The 22,633-nt window shown below is 35.9% G+C and overlaps 1 protein-coding gene and 1 non-coding gene across 2 annotated transcripts in view; both read right to left on the bottom strand.

Annotated features, from left to right (window-relative positions):
- Nucleotides 1-22,633, bottom strand: part of TRHDE (thyrotropin releasing hormone degrading enzyme) — a 427,994-nt gene that overhangs the window by 31,244 nt on the left and 374,117 nt on the right. Inside the window, exons 13-15 of the mRNA XM_010353807.2 lie at nucleotides 19,636-19,783; nucleotides 17,463-17,560; nucleotides 16,921-17,028 (exon numbers count right to left, since the gene is read on the bottom strand). Of these exons, the coding sequence (XP_010352109.2) occupies nucleotides 16,921-17,028; nucleotides 17,463-17,560; nucleotides 19,636-19,783 (354 nt within the window). The remainder of the gene's footprint in view (nucleotides 1-16,920; nucleotides 17,029-17,462; nucleotides 17,561-19,635; nucleotides 19,784-22,633) is intronic.
- LOC115900222 lies at nucleotides 14,061-14,224 on the bottom strand. The gene has a single exon (XR_004059888.1). It is a non-coding gene; the product is annotated as a U1 spliceosomal RNA (small nuclear RNA).

Genomic DNA, 22,633 nt, shown 5'->3' on the forward strand with positions numbered 1-22,633 from the left:
AGATTCTGCCCAATCAGGTAAATTTTTGAAAGTATGAAGAATCTAATCTTGAGAAAGGATGTTGTGAAGGAAGCTCATTTTTACACACTGTTGTTTCCATTTAACACCTGCTTTCTTTCTTAGTCTAAAGAATGTGCATCTCTCCCAGCGACCTCAGTTTACTTGCCGTTCTGCAGGCAAGTCAACTTTACTGACAGGTCAAATTGTCCTTCTCTTGTAAACCTTCCATCTGGCTTCTCATCACAGTTAAGTACTACATTATTTGTATTATATCTGGCATCTGATTAGCGTTGGTCTACCCCATTAGATTGTAAGGCAGGAGCCATGTTCTTTTGTTCATCATTGGATCCCTGGTGACTTTTAGCATGATGGCTGGAACATGGCAGAGGCTAGGTATGTTTTACATCTGAATCAAATACTGTAAGAGTTTGAATTAATACTGGTTAAAACAAGTAAACTTATAACTATGGAAGAAATATGCAATAACATCTTATTTTAGAAAAGTTAAAAGTCCAGTCGATCCCTGCACTTTGACAGCCCAAGGCAGGAGGATTGCTTGAGACAGGGATTCTAGGACTAGCCTGGGCAACATAGTGAGACCCTGTCTCTAAAAAAAAAAAAAAAAAAAAAAATTAGCCAGGTGTGGTGGTGTGGAGCTGTAGACCTAGATATACTGGGATGCTGAGGTGGGAGAGTTGCTTGAGCCTAGTAATTTGAGGGTGAAGGAAGTTATGACAGTGCCACTGCACTTGGATAATAGAGTAAGACCTAGTTTCTAAAAAAAAAAGAAAGTCAAGTCAAGTTGACTGCTAACCAGACATGCCATTATCCATATGTGGACTGGTGAATCTGGCCCTACAACATTTCAACTGTCCACAATGAGGGATGCAGCATGTTAAATATTTTATTTTTCAACCTTAAAGAACTATGAAGGAATAAATTGAAAATGAGATGTCAATAGTAATGATTTTCATGATAATTGTGAATGCCAGAAGTACCCATACCATTTTCTTCTTTAAAGACTCTTACTACCAATCTCTAAGTTTTTGTGCTAGGACTCTGCAGGCAACAATTCACAATGAACTGAATAGCCACAATTACTGATATATAAAATTCCTATGGCAGAAAGGTGAGGGAAGGAAGATGATTATCTTTCAAGTTATTTTTCTAAGCATATGATGAGAGTGAGAACAAAAAAAAAGTGCCCTCAAGTTTTGTATTGGTGGAAAACTAGCTAAAACTACTTTAAAAATCTATACTACAAATGTGCAAGTAGGCTTTTCATGGTGTTGTTCCCCTCACCCTCAATGAGCCTGTCATGAAGAATGTGTAGGGTAGAATTTGCACAGGGTAAAATAATGAGAGGTATATCACACTCTCTATCAGCAGTGTCCTGTACTGTGCAAAATACGGTCTGGGGAATTAGCCAAATGAAATTACAGTGTGAGATGCTGTGTTACTTCACATGCAAGAAAAAATATGAATGACTAAATATACTGCTCAGTTTTTAGTTACTTAACATCATCTGCTGGGAATATAACTACTTTTTATGGCATACTTTCTAAACTCTTAAAAATTAAAAATTAAATAATTTTTGATATTCTGATGAAAAAAGCAGTTTCTATGCCCCGGGTCAGTAGGAGGTAAAGAGATACATAACTTGATTTGTAAAATCAGCATTAGCTAACTATTAATAGTAAGAAAGTGATTAAAACTATTTTGAAAGTAAGATATAAATTGTCTACTATGTGATATAAAATAGAGTGCAAGTAGTTGAATATTTTAAAGGAAAATGAGTAAAAATAAAATTAAGAATTGTGTAAATTTCTTGGGGACATATATAAAAATAAATTCCAGGAATAAATCCTTATAAAATATATCATTTTAATATATCTATTCTATTTAGATCTATTAATAATATATATCTAAATAGAATATATAATATATGCATCTATTTCTTTAAACAGAGAGTAAAAGTCTGGAATTTTAGTGGAAAGAATAATAAATGACAAAAAGTTTTATAAAAATTGATAGAAGAAATAAAGCCACTTTAGAATACTCTGTAACTGTTAAGGTTCAGGAGCCACAGCTTATGTCTGGATTATACCCAGGTATTTAATGCTGTGATTTCTCAAGTCTTAGCATTGAACTTCTCTTTATGTATATTCTCTGCCTGGACAATCTCACCAACTTATCATCCTTCCAGTGTTTACCCACATGCCAGTGCAGTGGTATTCAAAATGAGGCGTTCATAGCTCTGGGGATAAAGGATGACTTTTCAAGGCGTACCCCAAAATATGCATAGTATCATGAGCATCAAGTTCCAAATCCTAAACTTTCATATGGATACTTTTTATAAAATCCTTTCTGTTTTTTTCCACGTTCCAGGAGAAAAGCATATTTTTCACTCATCTTGCCTTTTCCAGGGGTCCGTTGTACTGCGGTAGCAAAGAGAAAATTCTAAATATTAGTGCTGATATTTAGGAAGTGAGTTTTGAATTTTTAAATTCTTTGCTTCTATAAAATCTGAAGAAAGTCCTAATCAAATTTTCAGGTGATAGTTAAAAAATTTTGGTAATAGATTACTACGTGATATTTAGCATAAAACTTGGGAAGATTGTAAAGAACTGTGTCAAATTGCTACAACAAAACACCTTTCATTCCCATCTACTTATTTTTATGCATAAGATTTCTCAGAACTTTAACATGAAAATAGGGATGGAATTGATGGTGAAACTTTTCTCATTCAGAAATAAGTAATATTTTTCCTTGAATATGTAAGTTCATTGGAAAATGGCCTATTTTTTTACTTCCATATTTAACAATTTTTTATGTTTGGAAATTGTCAAATTAACAATTGTAATGCTAAGTCGATTTAGAAAACAAATTTAACACAAACTTTCAGTATGACATGAAAAAATAACATATGTATGTGTGTTTGAATTTTTTTTTTTTTTTTTTTTTTGCAGAGAGGTATGATAAGATGATACATAAAAGATTTCCAGGCAGCAATATATTGGAACACAAGTTTGGGGGAGAGAGAGAAATGATATAAAGTCTGTGACTATTAAATTAAAAACTTCATCACATTTAAAAATGACTAATGGCCACTTTAAAGTAAAAAATAGCTATGGCTAACGGTCATTATTTTAAAGTAAAAAATAGCTATGCTTTTAGATTATACTGGATACATTTAGAGAGATTGAAAATATTTTATTTGAAAATGCTTATAAAAATATGCTAGAAGTTAAATCCTTGCAATTATCTAAATGTATGATGGAGAATTTTAGATGTAAACTTAAACATATTATTTTAGGAGATACATGTACATAAAGTTTGAGAGCTATTCAATTATTCTAGTAAATTGTCCTTAATGCATTTCTTTCTCTTACTCAATAATGCAATCATTAACTCCTGTCACTCTTTCTTCCTCAATAACGGTCAAATAGCTCCAATCCTTTTCATTTGCACTACCAGCTCTCAGGGCTGGACATTTTTTCCTCATCTCGTTGCACTTATCAGATTCTCATTTGAGAGTCTCTCAGAACACCACCAAACTTTCATTTGTTGCACTTGTCTTGAGTCGTATTTTTACCTTTGTGTGACTATTTGAACAACTTTTATTTTCCTCTTACCTCCTTACCACTCCACCTGACTTTGGGGTGTGTAAAGGCAGGAACTATGTATTTTTAATTCCTGGCAATAACAGGGGCTAGCATTAGTTGACTGAATGAATGACACATTCTAAATGTCTAACACTGCCCAACACATAGGAGTTATTTGATGTATATTTATTGAGTGTATATGCACAAAACATACACCATTCAACTCAATAATACAAAGAGAAATAAAATTAGTCCTATTGTGGGAAAATTGTATGATTTATGGATTTATGTTCATACACAGTGAGTGTGAAATTTTGAACTTTTAGAGCTGATATAAGCACTGGAAATTTGGGGGCAATCTCCTTACTTCAGAAATACAGTTGAGATTTTGAGAATTTAACTGACTTATCTAAAGCCACAACTGTTTAATGACAAAGGACAAGCTAATTCCTGAGCCCAGCTCATTGGAAGGGTGGGCAGCCCTGTTCTTTTTGCTATTCCATACAAACTCATTGCTATGATCACTGGTCTACAAAAAGTCTATGTTGGTTACAGCACTAGAGTGGCAGGTCTGACTTTAGCCTATGAAAGTTTAGAGTGAAACAATTTATAATAAGAAAAATAAAAATAGTGGTATAAAGAACTGAGGAAATAGGACCACACCAACTTGGAAACATAAACAGTAAGTTAGGATCTATGTTTTGGGGAAAGAAAACATGAGGTTTCTGGACGAGATATACACAGACCATAGTGGAAAGAGTCTTTTGTCCCTCCACATTTATGTTCTCACATAAGAAAAGCAAACATTGATGATAAGGATCAGACATAAAGGAACACAGCTATCTGGAACACTCTACACTATGAGATAAAGTGAGCTCTGGCGGACAAAGGGATATTTGCCATGAATAGCAGCTGATTAAGAAGAGCAAGGATGAAACAGTTATATCTGCCAGGAGGCCAAGACAGGCACTATTCCTCAAAATAGGGGAAAAGGGGCAAATGTCCTCCTGCTCCTAAATTGAGAATCTCTATGGTAGCATTTTGTTTTATATTTTATGTCACAGGTCACATCCTTGTAAGACTCAAAACTTATAGAGGGTAGATTCAGCATTGAAGGCATTCAATAAGTGTTACTATTTCTACTGTCCCCACTTAAAATTCACACTGCCCACTATCCAAAGATAGTGAAAACAAGTAGAGGGTAACTCTGAAGAAGACTAGTGTTTTTGTTTTATAATTTTCTGCAAAGGTTAAGTATTATATAGGCATTCTTTTACATAACTCTCATGACTTGTGTGGTTAGTAATATGATTGCCATTTTGTACATGAGGAAACTGAAAGACTTTTCCAAGGTTATTTAGGGAAACAACTTCAATTTGACCACTAGTGTCTTAACTCTGAAAACAGTAACCTTTCACTACATCAGCAATTCCCAAAGTGTGGTACCTATACCAACAGCATCAACATTACATGGAAACTTGTTATAAATACAAAACCTTGGGCCTCATTCTACCTACTAAATCAGAAACTCAGAGGGTGGAGTCCAACAAACTGTTTTAATCCCATCTGATATTTCAGGTGCATGTTCAGGTTCAAAAACCACTAGCTTCTGCCATATAGTACCATGCAACCCATGTGCATAAAACTGCTGCTTACTCACTGAAGTGAGTACTTGACATATGTCAGACAATTTTTATTTATTTATTTTACCATTTTTGAACAAATGTATTTTACTGATAGATAGTACTGTGATATACCGCAGAACCACATGCAACAGCGTTAGGGGGCAGGCAAGCTGGGTAAAGAAGTCCAGCTCTACCACCTATTGTCATATAATCTTGGCAAGTTGCATAACTTTTGTAAATTTAGAATTTGGTTTTGGTAAGAAACAAAAATAAAAATAGTGAGATAATACACAAAAAGCACTTAGCCAGCACCCACAATGCAGTACATGCTCAATATAGAAAATAAGGCCAGGCGCGGTGGCTCAAGCCTGTAATCCCAGCACTTTGGGAGGCCGAGACGGGAGGATCACGAGGTCAGGAGATCGAGACCATCCTGGCTAACACGGTGAAACCCCGTCTCTACTAAAAACTACAAAAAACTAGCCGGGCGAGGTGGCGGCGCCTGTAGTCCCAGCTACCCGGGAGGCTGAGGCAGGAGAATGGCGTGAACCCGGGAGGCGGAGCTTGCAGTGAGCTGAGATCTGGCCACAGCACTCCAGCCTGGGTGACAGAGCGAGACTCCGTCTCAAAAAAAAAAAAATATATATATATATATATAGAAAATAAAGAAAATATAGCTTTATGATTATCATTAAAGACAATATTAGTAATGTTATAATTAATTAAATAAGTAGTGAAGCTCATGTGTTGTGTATGTTGCAAAGTAGAGATTTGCCTCTACTTAGAATTTTATTATGGAATTGTTTTATTTTTCCAGTTTCAAAAGGAATACCCAATTTATTTCAATTCAATAAACATTTACTATATAACAAGGTGCTGTGTTGTTTCAGGGTAATTTTTTTAAGTATAGTGAAGATACAAGTCTTCAATTTATGTTAGGGAATAGACATTATTATCTATTGAGTAATGCTGTAGATTAAATCCTTGGGGATTTGGCACCAAGATGGCCGAATAGGAACAGCTCCAGCCTCCAGCTCCCAGTGTGAGCGACGCAGAAGACGGGTGATTTCTGCATTTCCAACTGAGGTACCGGGTTCATCTCACTAGGGTGTGTCAGACAGTGGGTTCAGGACAGTGGGTGCAGCCCAATGAGTGAGAGCTGAAGCAGGGCGAGGCATCGCCTCGCCCGGGAAGTGCAAAGGGGAAGGGAATTCCCTTTCCTAGCCAAGGGAAACCGTGACACACAACACCTGGAAAATCAGATCACTCCCACCCTAATACTGCACTTTACCAAGGGTCTTAGCAAATGGCACACCAGGAGATTATATCCCGCACCTGGCTCAGAGGGTCCCATGCCCATGGAGCCTCCCTCATTGCTAGCACAGCAGTCTGAGATCTAACTGCAAGGTGGCAGAGAGGCTGGGGGAGGGGCACCCACCATTGCTGAGGCTTAAGTAGGTAAACAAGCGGCCAGGAAGCTCGAACTGGGTGGAGGCCACCACAGCTCAAGGAGGCCTGCCTGCTTCTGTAGACTCCACCTCTGGGAACAGGGCATAGCCAAACAAAAGGCAGCAGAAACCTCTGCAGATGTAAATGTCCCTGTCTGACAGGTTTGAAGAGAGTAGTGGTTCTCCCAGAACAGAGTTTGAGATCTGAGAATGGACAGACTGCCTGCTCAAGTGGGTCTCTGACACCTGAGTAGCCTAACTTGGAGACATACCCCACTAGGGGCAGACTGACACCTCACACGGCTGGGTACACCTCTGAGACGAAGCTTCCAGAGGAACGATCAGACAGCAACATCTGCTGTTCAGCAATATTCACTCTTCTGCAGCTTACGCTGCTGATACCCAGGCAAACAGGGTCTGGAGTGGTTCTCAAGCAAACTCCAACAGACCTACAGCTGAGGGTCCTGACTGTTAGAAGGAAAACTAACAAACAGAAAGGACACCCACGCCAAAACCCCATCTGCATGTCACTATCATCAAAGACCAAAGGTAGATAAAACCACAAAGATGGGGAAAAAGCAGTGCAGGAAAGATGAAAATTCTAGAAATCAGAGTACCTCTCCTCCTCCAAAGGAACGCAGCTCCTCACCAGCAATGGAACAAAGCTGGACAGAGAATGACTTTGATGAATTGAGAGAAGAAGGCTTCAGATGATCAAACTTCTCTGAGCTAAAGGAGGAACTACGAACCCAGCACAAAGAAACTAAAAACCTTGAAAAAAGATTTGATGAATGGCTAACTGGAATAACCAATGTAGAGAAGTATTTAAATGACCTGATAGAGATGAAAACCATGACACTAGAACTACGTGACAAATGCACAAGCTTGAGTAACCAACTCGATCAACTGGAAGAAAGGGTATCAGTGACTGAAGATCAAATGAATGAAATGAAGCGAGAAGAGAAGTTAAGAGAAAAAAGAGTAAAAAGAAATGAACAAAGCCTCCAAGAAATATGGGACTATGTGAAAAGACCAAATCAACGTCTGATTAGTGTACCTGAAAGTGATGGGGAGAATGGAACCAAGTTGGAAAACACTCTGCAGGATATCATCCAGGAGAACTTCCCCAACCCAGTAAGGCAGGCCAACATTCAAATTCAGGAAATACAGAGAATGTCACAAAGATACTCCTAGAGAAGAGCAACTCCAAGACACATAACTGTCAGATTCACCAAAGTTGAAATGAAGGAAAAATGTTAAGCGCAGCCAGAGAGAAAGGTCAGGTTACCCACAAAGGGAAGCCCATCAGACTAACAGCGGGTCTCTTGGCAGAAACTCTACAAGCTAGAAGAGAGTGGGGGCCAATATTCAACATTCTTAAAGAAAAGAATTTTAAACCCAGAATTTCGTAACCCGCCAAACAAAGTTTCATCAGTGAAGGAGAAATAAAATATTTTACAGACAAGCAAATGCTGAGAGATTTTGTCACCACCAGGCCTGCCCTACAAGAGATCCTGAAGGAAGCCCTAAACATGGAAAGGAACAACCGGTACCAGCCATTGCAAAAACATGCCAAAATGTAAAGACTATTGATGCTAGGAAGAAACTGCATCAACTAACAAGCAAAATAACCAGCTAATATCACAATGACAGGATCAAGTTCACACATAACAATATTAACCTTAAATGTAAATGGGCTAAATGCTCCAATTAAAAGACACAGACTGGCAAATTGGATAAAGAGCATCAGCACCCATCAGTGTGTGTATTCAGGAGACCCATCTCACATGCAGACACATATAGGCTCAAAATAAAGGGATGGAAGAAGATCTACCAAGCAAATGGAAAACAAAAAAAGGCAGGGATTGCAATCCTAGTCTCTGATAAAACAGACGTTAAACCATCAAAGATCAAAAGAGACAAAGAAGGCCATTACATAATGGTAAAGGGATCAATTCAACAAGAAGAGCTAACTATCCTAAATATATATGCACCTAATACACGAGCACCCAGATTCATAAAGCAAGTCCTTAGAGACAAAGAGACTTAGATTCCCATATAATAATAATGGGAAACTTTAATACCCCACTGTCAACATTAGACAGACCAACGAGACAGAAAGTTAACAAGGATATCCAGGAATTGAACTCAACTCCGCACCAAGTGGACCTAATAGACATCTACAGAACTCTCCACCCCAAATCAACAGAATATACATTCTTCTCAGCACTACATCACACTTATTTCAAAATTGACCACATAGTTGAAAATAAAGCACACCTGACCAAATGTAAAAGAACGGAAATTATAACAAACTATCTCTCAGACCACAGTGCAATCAAACTAGAACTCAGGACTAAGAAACTCAATCAAAACTGCTCAACTACATGGAAACTGAACAACCTGCTCCTAAATGACTACTGGGTACATAATGAAATGAAGGCAGAAATAAAGATGTTCTTTGAAACCAATGAGAACAAAGATACAACATATCAGAATCTCTGGGACACATTTAAAGCAGTGTGTGGACGGAAATTTTTAGCACTAAATGCCCACAAGAGAAAGCAGGAAAGATGTGAAATTGACACCCTAATATCACAATTAAAAGAACTAGAGAAGCAAGAGCAAACACATTCAAAAGCTAGCAGAAGGCAAGAAATAACTAAGATCAGAGCAGAACTGAAGGAGATAGAGACACAAAAAACCCCTTCAAAAAATCAATGAACCCCGCAGATGGTTTTGTGAAAAGATCAACAAAAGTGATAGACCGCTAGCAAGACTAATAAAGAAGAAAAGACAGAAGAATGAAATACCTGCAATAAAAAATGATAAAGGGGATATCACCACTAACCTCAGAGAAATACAAACTACCATCAGAGAATACTATAAACACCTCTACGCAAATAAACTAGAAATCTAGAAGAAATGGATTAATTCCTGGAGACATACACTCTCCCAAGACTAAACCAGGAAGAAGTTGAATCCACGAATAGACCAATAACAGGCTCTGAAGTTGAGGCAATAATTAATAGTTTACCAACCAAAAAAAGTCTGATACACAGCCAAATTCTACCACAGGTACAAGGAGGATCTGGCACCATTCCTTCTGAAACTATTCCAATCAATAGAAAAAGAGGGAATCCTCCCTAACTCATTTTATGAGGCCATCATCATCCTGATACCAAAGCCTGACAGAGACACAACAAACAAAAAAGACACACACACACACAAAAGCAACAAACAAAAAACACAACAAAAATAGATAATTTTAGACCAATATCTCTGATGAACATTGATGCAAAAATCCTCAACGAAATACTGGCAAATCAAATCCAGCAGCACATCCAAAAGTTTATCCACCATCATCAAGTAGGCTTCATCCCTGGGATGCAAGGCTGGTTCAACATATGCAAATCAATAAACATAATCCAGCATATAAACAGAACCAAAGACAAAAACCACATGGTTATCTCAGTAGATGCAGACAAGGTCTTTGACAAAATTCAACAGCCCTTCATGCTAAACACTCTCAATAAATTAGGTATTGATGGAACGTATCTCAAAATAGTAAGAGCTATTTATGACAAACCCACAGCCAATATCATACTGAATGGGCAAAAACTGGAAACATTCCCTTTGAAAACTGGCAGAAGAAGGGATGCCCTCTCTCCCACTCCTATTCAAAACAGTGTTGGAAGTTCTGGCCAGGGCAGTCAGATAAGAGAAAGAAATAAAGGGTATTCAATTAGGAAAAGAAGTCAAATTGGTACAGATGACATGATTGTATATTTAGAAAACCCCATCATCTCAGCCCAAAATCTCCTTAAGCTGATAAGCAACTTCAGCAAATTCTCAGGATAGAAAATTAATGTGCAAAAATCACAAGCAGTCTTATACAACCATAACAGACAAACAGAGAGCCAAATCATGAGTGAACTCCCATTCACAATTGCTTCAAAGAGAATAAAATACCTAGGAATACAACTTACAACGAATGTGAAGGACCTCTTCAAGGAGAACTGCAAACCACTGCTCAACGAAATAAAAGAGCACACAAACAAATGGAAGAAAATTCCATGATCATGGACAGGAAGAACCAATATCGTGAAAATGGCCATACTGCCCAAGGCAATTTGTAGATTCAATGATATCCCCATTAAGCTGCCAATGACTTTCTTCACAGAATTGGAAAAAACTACTTTAAAGTTCATATGGAACCAAAAAAGAGCCTGCATTGCTAAGACAATCCTAAGCCAAAAGAACAAAGCTGGAGGCATCACGCTACCTGACTTCAAACTATACTACAAGGCTACAGTAGCCAAAACAGCATGGGACTTGTACCAAAACAGAGATATAGACCAATGGAACAGAACAGAGCCCTCAGAGGTAATACCACACATCTATAACCATCTGATCTTTGACAAACGACAAAAACAAGAAATGGGGTAAGGATTCCCTACTTAATAAATGGTGCTGGGAAAATTGGCTAGCCATAAGTAGAAAGCTGAAATTGGATCCCTTCCTTACACCTTATACAAAAATTAATTCAAGATGGATTAGAGACTTAAATGTTAGACCTAAAACCATGAAACCCCTTGAAGAAAACCTAGGCAATACTATTCAGGACATAGGCATGGGCAAGGGCTTTAGGTCTAAAACACCAAAAGCAATGGCAACAAAAGCTAGAATAGACAAATGGGATCTAATTAAACTAAAGTGCTTCTGTACAGTAAAAGAAACTACCATCAGAGTGAACAGGCAACCTACAGAATGGGAGAAAATTTTTGTAATCTACTCATCTGACAAAGGGCTAATAGCCAGAACCTACAAAGAACTCAAACAAATTTACAAGAAAAAAACAAACAACCCCATCAAAAAGTGGGCAAAGGATATGAACAGACACTTCTCAAAAGAAGACTTTTATGCAGCCAACAGACACATGAAAAAATGCTCATCATCACTAGCCATCAGAGAAATGTCAATCAAAACCACAATAAGATACCATCTCATACCAGTTAGAATGGCAATCATTAAAAAATCAGGAAACAACAGGTGCTGTAGAGGATATGGAGAAATAGGAACACTCTTACACTGTTGGTGGGACTGTAAACTAGTTCAACCATTGTTGAAGACAGTGTGGCAATGCCTCAAGGATCTAGAACTAGAAATACCATTTGACTCAGCCATCCCATTACTGGGTATACACCCAAAGGATTATAAATCATGCTGCGATAAAGACATATGCACACGTATGTTTATTGTGGCACTGTTCACAATAGCAAAGACTTGGAATCAACCCAAATGTCCATCAACGACAGATTGGATTAAGAAAATGTGGCATATATAAACGGTGGAATACTATGCAGCCATAAAAAAGGATGAGTTCATGTCTTTTGCAGGGCTATGGATGCAGCTGGAAACCATCATTCTCACAAAACCATCGCAAGAACAGAAAACCAAACACCACATGTTCTCACTCATAGGTGGGAACTGAACAATGAGAACACTTGGACACAGAAAGGGGAACATCACACACCAGGGCCTGTTGTGGTGTAGGGGCAGGAGGGAGGGATAGCATTAGGAGATATACCTAATGTAAACGACGAGTTAATGGGTACAGCACACCAACATGGCACATGTATACATAGGTAACCTGCACATTGCATCCATGTACCCTAGAACTTAAAGTATAACAAAAAATAAAATAAAAATAAATCCTTTCAAACTTTACTTTGTATTGGCTTACAGCTTTAAATTGTGCCCTTTAACAGTATTTAAATACATTGTTACGATACATATTTAACTTCCGGTCAAATTTATTACTTAGAGAAAACCCTATAATACCATATCTGCAGTAATACTATGTCCAATTTTTTTTTTTTTTTTTTTTTTTTTACTCAATGAGACTTGGGCCTATTATTTCTTCCTTATTTGCACCAACCAGTGAAAGAAACCCATTTCTATTCCCTTTATAATGCTTTTATACATAGAAAAAGGCCATTATCTTTTCTGTGTCTTTTTTTATTTTTTAAGATTTTCAATTTTCACAAGCTCCTCTCATAGCTCATGTTCTCAAGATCGTTTTATCATTTGTATTGTATCTCCACCAAATGCTTGCCAATTCGTCTCTTTTTTGAAATGTGTTTTTTTGTTGAACTGAGTCTCCAAATTGCAGCCTAACAAGACCTGAATGTAGCTCAATCCCTTTTTATGCATGACATCGCTATTACAATTCAACACTGTAGCGTTTGAATATTTTAACAGGTATTAGAATGTCAACTCATTCAATTTATCATCCACTGTAGTTCTTGAATTTTTCTTTCTGCTGCTACAATCTCTAGCTATTCATTGTACTTTTTGGTCCCATTATCCCTCCCTGCAGCACCTTTCACATTCATTCCATGTTTGTGATTCTGATGTCACTGATTTTACCCATATCCCCAATGTATCAATATTATGCTGCATAGTATAGTACAACACCCCCAAATTTGCAATCCCTGCTACTTCTATGACTCACTGTTTTGTAGACATATTAGAATAAATATGTATTTCCCAAGATATTTCATAAGTCTACTACATTACCTCTAGTATTCTTTTCTTAGATGACTTTTGTAAATCACTCTATTTAAGGCTTCAGTTAAACAAACAAAAAGCAAACAAACAAGGATTACTCGTCTATTGTTATAGGGCCATTTTAAAAATAAATATTGTTCTTTCCTTTTTGACTCAGTTTGAGAAACTTAAACTCAGCACCAACTACAGGATTGCATTATTGTTTAATTATCGAGCTGTCATCCAAAAAATACAGATTACACCTCTGATCTTCACACACATCTAGTAGCATAGTGGATATCATCTGTCCTCACTGCCGAAGGTGACCTGTGCTTGCTGGGCGTGTCATGTGGTGGGTTAAGCAAATCTTAGTAAATACAGAGTTAATTTCACTTAACATGTTTACTTTCCCCGTTACAAAAGAAAGCAAGGCAGAGAATATAAAATGAAATTAATGAAGGAAATGACAAAAGAATCTTAAGTTGTTTGGCCCAAATTTTATTATTTTACCACAGATAAGTGGCAGAGTTACCAAAACCAAAATGAGCGGATGAATTGTTCAAGTTTACAAGTCAAATATTACCGCACGTATTAAATTAAACAGAAACATGTGTGGCTTTATTCTGCCTAGAATTCCCATCTACCCACCTTACATATTCATAGACACCTACTCCTGCCTTCAGTCCTGCCCTATCCACTTAAGTCTTACTTATCCTTCATGAATCAAAATGAGATCCCTCCAAGATAGTAATGTTTCCTTTCTTTGTGTTCACACTCTATCTTGTACTTAGTTCTTTTTTTTTTTTTTTTTTTTTTTTTTTTTTTTTTTTCAGGGGAAAGCGCGAACGCAGTCCCCCACTACCACAAATTATGCAGTCGAGTTTCCCACATTTGGGGAAATCGCAGGGGTCAGCACATCCGGAGTGCAATGGATAAGCCTCGCCCTGGGAAAACCACCTTCGTGATCATGGTATCTCCCCTGCCAGGTAAGTATGTACTTAGTTCTTATTTCAAAATAAAACTGTTTAAAAAACAGTTCCTCTATGAATGTTAAGATCCACTTCTTTGATTTCCAGCTACCAGATGGTACTGAGAATTATTCAAAAAGTATTCTTAAATAAATGAACTATTTTTAAAGTAGTATTTTTCCCAAAAGCTATATTTCTAAAATTTAGACAGTGATATTAGGAGTCGAATGCTTTCTAGAGAAATTATGGTGATGCAATGGTGTGAGTCCAATTTCAACAACATGGTAGAAAAACATGTTTATACGAGTAGACCCATTAACGTTTTAAAACAATAATCAGCTCTGAAAAAGCGCACGTGTATAGCACAATAAAACAAAAACAAACAAAACACACAAAAACAAAAGGGAAGAAATAAGAGACTATAATTTCTCCATAATACATTTCATCTTTTTTATATGTATATATAATATGGATTTTAATAAAATTGTGGCTGTACCAACAGATGCATGAAAAAATGCTCATCATCACTGGCCATGAGAGAAATGCAAATCAAAACCACAATGAGATACCATCTCACACCAGTTAGAATGGCAATCATTAAAAAGTCAGGAAACAACAGTTGCTGGAGAGGATGTGGAGAAATAGGAACACTTTTACACTGTTGGTGGGATTGTAAACTAGTTCAACCATTATGGAAAACAGTATGGCGATTCCTCGAAGATCTAGAACTAGAAGTACCATATGACCCAGCCATCCCATTACTGGGTATATACCCAAAGGATTATAAATCATGCTGCTATAAAGATACATGCACACGTATGTTTATTGCAGCACTATTCACAATAGCAAAGACTTGGAATCAACCCAAATGTCCATCAGTGACAGACTGGATTAAGAAAATTTGGCACTTATACACCATGGAATACTATGCAGCCATAAAAAAGGATGAGTTTGTGTCCTTTGCAGGGACATGGATGCAGCTGGAAACCATCATTCTCAGCAAACTATCGCAAGAACAGAAAACCACACACCGCATATTCTCACTCATAGGTGGGAACTGAACAATGAGATCACTTGGACACGGGAAGGGGAACAGCACACATCGGGGCCTATCACGGGAGGGGGGAGGGGGGAGGGTGAGGGATTGCATTGGGAGTTATACCTGATGTAAATGACGAGTTGATGGGTGCAGCACACCAACATGGCACAAGTATACTTATGTAACAAACCTGCACGTTATGCACATGTACCCTAGAACTTAAAGTACAATAAAAAAAAATACAATTTTTTTTTAAAAAAATTGTGGCTGTATTTATTTTGGATAAATGTTTACTTCCATGGTCTGATTATATGTGGTAGAATTGAAGGAGGTGGTAAAAATAGCAAAAAAGTTTGTATAACATTTTCCGGTCTAATGAAATAGTTTTCAGAAGGCTTAGCAAAAAATCTTGAAAATTTAAAAAATGGGTACACTTTGGTTCTAGAGAAGACAGATGAAATATTGGATCGCTGTCTTCAAACAGATGATAGATCAATTGGCAGAAGACACTGACAAAATGTTTTCCTTTTTAGCTTGTATAAGACCAGAAACAATTAATTTAGAGGGCAAGCAGGAAATGCTACAGGAAGGTGAGGTATTATGATGAGTAACTAAATAATGTAGTGAAAGATTCCTACAGAGACCTTTTGAACAGAATAGTTACTCTTTGATCTAGTCATTTAGATATTAAATCTAAACCTAAATAGCTCTTAACAAGACAAATACCAATTATTAATAAGTAGGTTATTCTGACTGCAGTTCTCTTAAGTTTATCCGGAACAAGTGTCTTTCTTTGTTGCCCATGGGATCATCCCTCACACGCATATCAGGAACAACCCTACTATTGCAAATAAAATAGCATCATCTGTACAAATCAGCCCCTAGCTTCTCTTCCTTTTAGGAGGAAAGACTCTAGTTATGGGGGCCAAAAACTGGAGAGGAATGGGTATCAGTTGTTCAAAGTGTAAAAAGAAACAGTACATTAATACCCTTGAAAATGTAAGGATACCTTAAGAAGGTTTAAAATACTGTAGGCATAATACTAACAATCTTTGATTATGTTTATGTTTAGTATTCCTTTCATTAGCAAGTGACATTTAGCACAGTATTTTTTCCTCAAAAGTAATTTAATTAAACAACTTTAACCTCATATATTAAAATACTATATGGCAAAATTCTAAGATAAGATACAAGTTTAAGGTCATTATCAAGGGTCACTGAAAAAGGAAAGATCTTTTTTTCATAACCTTTTAGTTTTAGTTTTTAATATTAACATTTGTTATGCTACTTTGTTTATGACATATGCTGGTAATTGTTTTATGAATAAATGCCACAACCTTTATAAAGAACCTGAAAGAGTCTGGATTGAATTTCATTATTTTGTTCTCATGAGATAGCAGAGCTTTCAAAACTTGAAATAAGGTGACAACTTACATATATATATTTAAAAATAAAGATCTAAATTAATAAAGTTAGCATAAACTCAGTGAATCATTTCAAAGATACCTGTATTGTGACTTTCACACTATTGCCTTGGAAGCTGTGAATCTGATACAAAATGTTGCTGTATGCTTTTGTTTTTCCTTGTCTTGTTTTTCTCCAGTTGGTAAATGAAATGCATCCACTGAGAATCTGAAAGCACTATTAAATAATATCAGAAATACAGGAATTGGCTCAATTTACCTGTTCCTGTTGCTGGAAATCCAATCTGAAATAAGAGTTGATGCCTGTTGGTGACAGTGCTTGTTGCCAAAACTGCAGGCCAGCATTATAACTTCTCTACGTAGTTCTCTAGAGATCATCAAAAGGGAAACAAATTAAAAAGAAAGTGAGAGAAATTCATTCCCTAAATAGTAGATAAATTATTAACTGGTTTATGGTTTTTAGATCTGGAAATCCTATGCTGCTGAGTAAAAGTCACTTAGGCAGAGTGGAAGTTAAACATACTAAAAGTTTAACAGTACTCCAGTGAGAGGCATGCGTTCCGATCTCAATATCACCAATAAAGGTAGATCTTAAATTAAAACACAGCAAGGAAACGTCTTTGTTCTCAGGATCAGGCAATGGAAACTGTGCTACCCAGTGACAGTCCTCTCGGGAAAGTGAAATGTAAGATGAAGAATGAAAGGAAGATTGTTTCATGCTGCTAAAGTCACAATGGCACTAGTAGTACATTATTGTACAGTTCTAGGGGAAAAGAAGAGGATAAGAAAATAAAACAGTACTCATGTTGGTAGGATGCTTGAACAAGAGATCCATTAAAATTATTTTTCGGCCACCCAAGCTTGATATACGTTGTTGCAACTTGCTTTAAAATATATTCCTAAATGGGGTATAGAACAGATAAAGATAAGGTCAGTTTAAAACTTCTGTATACTGATAATTAAAATTCTATAATATAATTAAAATATTCTTAAAATGTATCTACTTTCAAATATCAGTAAAATTGTAAGTAATGTTCTATTATAATTTTATTCAATATAATATTTCATATATAGAAAATAGGGATAAAATGCTATTGGAATGGTACAAGTCTACTCTTCTTCCTATTAAATCACTAATTTGCATGAGTAAATATTTTAGATGATGACTTTTGTAACAAAATGAGGAAAATAAATAATATTGATAACACCTATGAGTACATATGTACAAATGTATATAGATATACTATATGAAAATGGACATCTATTATTTATGCATTTTATATCAACAGGGTATATTTAATGCAAAACTACTATGTTGGCCCAACCAATAGCCTAGTACTGATGAAGCTGAGATACACAGAACTCTTCAGTGTAATTATAATGGTATTTCAAAGTCAACAATTCATTCAGCTAATGACACCTTTAGGTATCAGTATCAAGGTAAGGCATGCTCTCCCTCGCTATTTTTTGTTTTTTTTAGACAGGGTCTCCACTCTGTTGCCCTGGCTGGAGTGCAGTGGCAACAATCACGGCTCACTGCATCCTCCACCTAGATTCAAGCCATCCTCCCATCTCAGCCTCACGAGTAGCTGTGACTACAGGCACAAGCCACTACACCCAGTTAATTTTTGTATTTATTTATTTATTTATTTTTTGTAGAGATGGGGTTTCACCATGTTGCCCAGGTTGGCTCTCCCTCACTTTAATGTGGTTCTTGAATTTTGCCAAAGGAATACAAACATTTAAATTACAATGAAAACAATTCTAAACTGTTTATTGAAAACAAAGAATCTGACATGATACACTATTCTAATGTACAAATATATTCAAAAATATATTTTACTTTTACAAAGGTTTAATATTGCAGTGTCTTTGTGTTAGGGAGAAATTAATGTGTAATATTTCTCTAGCAGGTAAAAAATCATATCATGACTATAACGGCCCATTTATTTGCATGTCTGTGTTCTAAGGGCTTAGACAAAACTAACAATGAACGTAATTATTCCCATTAAAAAATCATTAAACAGTTTATTTTCTGTAGGTTTAAAGTAAAAATAAAAAGGGAGGAATTCTGATGGCCATCAGAAATCAGATGGCTCCAATAAAAAGATTTCATGTCACAGGAATCCACTTTTCAGTAATCCCAAATGTGCATGTTAATTAGTATAGTCAGTATGTTTTAAAAAATAAGATAATTTTATAAAACACAGAACAGTCTCTTACACTAACTAAACAAAAATAAATAGTGTTCAAAGATCATGGAAGGCACAATGATAAGAAATTTAAGAATCAAAAGGCTCATGAGCAGTACTTAATCCTAATATTATTGAAAATGATTATTAAATCAGATTAGATGGCATGAGTAGTGTAATTTTGGTTTACTAGGTTTTGAGTTCAGAAAATCTGGTCAGGTAACAATTTGGAATGTTTGTCATGTCTTCTTGTCTATTTGGATTATCTGTTGTTTGCTTTCCTGTATCCCCTTGGACCCAATTATGAATGGGCTTTTGCCTCAATGTTGATCTTATCCTTGTTAATTAAGGCAGTGAATTGAATTCACTATGCCCTTTTGGATAAAAATAATGACTAAGAATCGTTACTGAAAATGCCTATATTCTGTTAAGATCTTTGGGATCTTTCCACCCAGGTTAAGTCCTTTGCGAACACAGAGCCCTCTAACTCTTGGAAAGTAAGTTTGAACTTTAAAACTTTGCCATGTATATTTCTTCTTTAATTCTGGAGCATTTAAGCTTAATTGACACTTTTAGGCCAGAGCAAAAGGTAGCTTTTGTATTACATTTCTTCTTCAAATAATTGTCATCTGTGTTGCATAGACAATTAGGACAAAAATCAGGATAACACAAACTAGAAGAACAAACTAAAATAACTTGGGATCAGTTGCATACATAATAGTAGAAAAAGAATAAAATAGTGTATCTTCTAAAAATTAGAAAGAAAAATTATATCTTTTTACATTGAAAACGTTGTAGTTTTCCATGCGGTCCAGTAATTTATCTAGTGGATAAAGAGCTCGGCTGGCAGCATGCCATGGAAGAAAATCCTTCTCCTCAGACAGGTATCTGATAATCTCCAGAGGAATATTCTGAGGCAAATAGCCAGCCCTGCAGTTAAAAAAAATAGATACATGATGATGCACAAACGAAGATTTTTACTTACGCAAATAAAAGACAGAAAAGCAAGATTCATCATAGTATAAAGAAAGCATATTCAGTGCTATAAAAATAAAATTACTTTTAAAATATAGTCGTACTTAGGATGCCAGTGCCACCTTAATATATACAGAGTTGGACAGTTAAAAATTTATGCATACAAAAACATCAGAATGCATATTTTTTTAAAAGCAAGCAATTGTGGAATATAAGCAAAACCAAGCCTAGATATGTTCCTTCACAGAAACTCTTCAGAGGTTAACAAGCAATTGAAAATAATTGATTACTGAAATGCAATTTCAGTTTCTCCATATTGTCTTTACTTGTCATTTAGCTCAGGGTAATGATATTTAATACACATTGCTGTTTAAAAGATCATCAAATTAAAGTGTCAATTCGCAGTTCTGGGTGTTTGTTAGATTACAATATTAGCATGTTTTTCAAACCTTTTTTTAAGTTGCTTTCCATAACACTGATGAAAATCTGAGCTAGGTTTTAATAAAGTCCAAATTACAAAAATGTTAAAGGAATAGCTGTTTTTTTTTTTTTTTTTTTTTTTTTTTTTTTTCTGAGATGGAGTCTCGCTCTGTCGCCCAGGCTGGAGTGCAGCCGCGCCATCTTGGCTCACTGCAAGCTCCGCCTCCCGGGTTCATGCCATTCTCCTGCCTCAGCCTCTTGAGTAGCTGGGACTACAGGCACCCGCCACCACACCCGGCTAATTTTTTTGTATTTTTAGTAAAGACGGGGCTTCACAGTGTTAGCCAGGATGGTCTCGATCTCCTGACCTCGTGATCCGCCCGCCTCAGCCTCCCAAAGTGCTGGGATTACAGGCGTGAGCCACCGCACCTGGCCGAGAATAGCTCTTTTCTTCTATTTTTTTCCTTTCAAAATAAAATATGTCACCTTGAGAACCAATATCAGTTTCCTTAGAAAATACTAAATTGTACCTTTTAAAAATTATCTTAATACATATTGTCTGTAGTTTAAGAGGCCATATCAAGAAAAGAAGCCAAAAAGAACTATGTATCTCTTTTTTCCAGTGGACTGTAGGTAATATTCTAGCAAAATCAAAGCAATATAAATGAGAGTCCACAATACATTAAAAGATGGTCTTAGCCTTGATGTCTTCACTGCATATAGTGACATTATGTATTCTGGTGGAATTTTTCAGCATTGATATTTGCTATGGTTTGAATGTTGATATTTCCCTAAAATTTATGTGTTCGAACCTAATATCCATTGCGACAGTATTAAGAGGTAGGGCCTTTGGAAGTGATGAGGTCATGAGGGCTCTATTTTCATGAATGGGATTAGTGCCCTTATTAAAGAGGTTCCAATGCGTTTTCTTGACTCTTCTTTTCAATGTGTGTGCAGCAAGAAGGCACAATCTCTGAAGCAAGCTCTCATCTGCTGGAAGTTGATCTTGGACTCCCTGGCCTCCAGAACCATGAACAAAAATTTCTATTGTTCCTAAATTACCCAGTGTAAGGTATTTTGTTATAACAGCCCAAACAGACAAAGACAAATCAACTGAATGCAGACTGTTAACATAGGGAAGAGGGAACTATGAAAGCTAGAAAGCCTGGTTGTCCTGCTTATCTACATTTCACACTGTTATTTTGCAATATAACAAAATTAGATGGACCTTTGTATTTGTGCATGGTTGAAAGTGGACAGGGAGGAAACAGAGTCCTTTTCATCTTCAGTTAAAATAATTTTTCCATATTATTTAGTCTTAATTCAATGTCACATGCAAAAATTACCCTACGGATGAATATTAGCTTATAACTGTGCTTATAATGTTCATAATAAAAACAAATTTTGAAGAGGGTGCTGCAGTTTTCTTTTAATTAAAACAAAAGAATGTGTGACACACTAATGATGTTGATTCAACCATAGTACAAGATCAACCACAGGTTCATAATTCACATAAATAAAATAGTGAGCAAACTTCAAATTTCACATAATTAAAAAATCTGAAAATTTATGATTTACAGTGTACCTAGATTTGTGCCACTTTTTTCCTGTGCAAATTCCATTTTATACATTTTTGAAGAAATAGCGTGAAATTAGGCTATGGCAACAATAATTAAATAAGCAACTATATTTTAGCCAGGACAACATCCCAATAATAACTTAAATTTTGATTTCACAGGTTTGTTCACTCCCTGAAAATGTAATACAATTTTTATTAAAATAATATTTTAGATTATGTCCTTAAAAGAAATGTAGCTTCCAGTAGTTCAGATTTTGTAATTTGTTTCTCTCGAACTTTTAATTCTAAATATTAATTAGTGTGGTGATTAAATATTCACCTTCTCTTTATACATGCCATGGATTGTATAATGTTAAAGTTGAAGATTTATTTAGAAGCCATTATTATTTTGTTAAATAAGAAAATTAATGTATTTTTTAAAAAAATTTTTAGTAAGTAGCTCACTTATTACAAAACTTCAAATAAGTTTGGAAAGTTGCTTGAATCTCATTTCCCATAAATTTGGACACGATAGCTTTATGTCAATTACAATTTATTGTGTTTTATTTCATCTCTAAAAATGTATAGACATTATTTAATGATTCATACTTTGTAGGGAATTTGCCTGCAAATAAAAATGATGACAAATAATGTTATGGAAAGAAACTTAGATTTGAGAAAGAGCCTGCATCTGGCTGCTACCACACTCGTACAATCAGGAAAATAATTTATCTCTCCAGCCCTCACATTCTTTGTCCATAAAAGGATGGAACTAAGAGACACCCATTATAGCACAGAAAAGCTTTTAATCTAACCTATATATCTAC

Source organism: Rhinopithecus roxellana, chromosome 10 (genome assembly GCF_007565055.1).
Source record: "Rhinopithecus roxellana isolate Shanxi Qingling chromosome 10, ASM756505v1, whole genome shotgun sequence".
NCBI lineage: Eukaryota > Metazoa > Chordata > Mammalia > Primates > Cercopithecidae > Rhinopithecus > Rhinopithecus roxellana.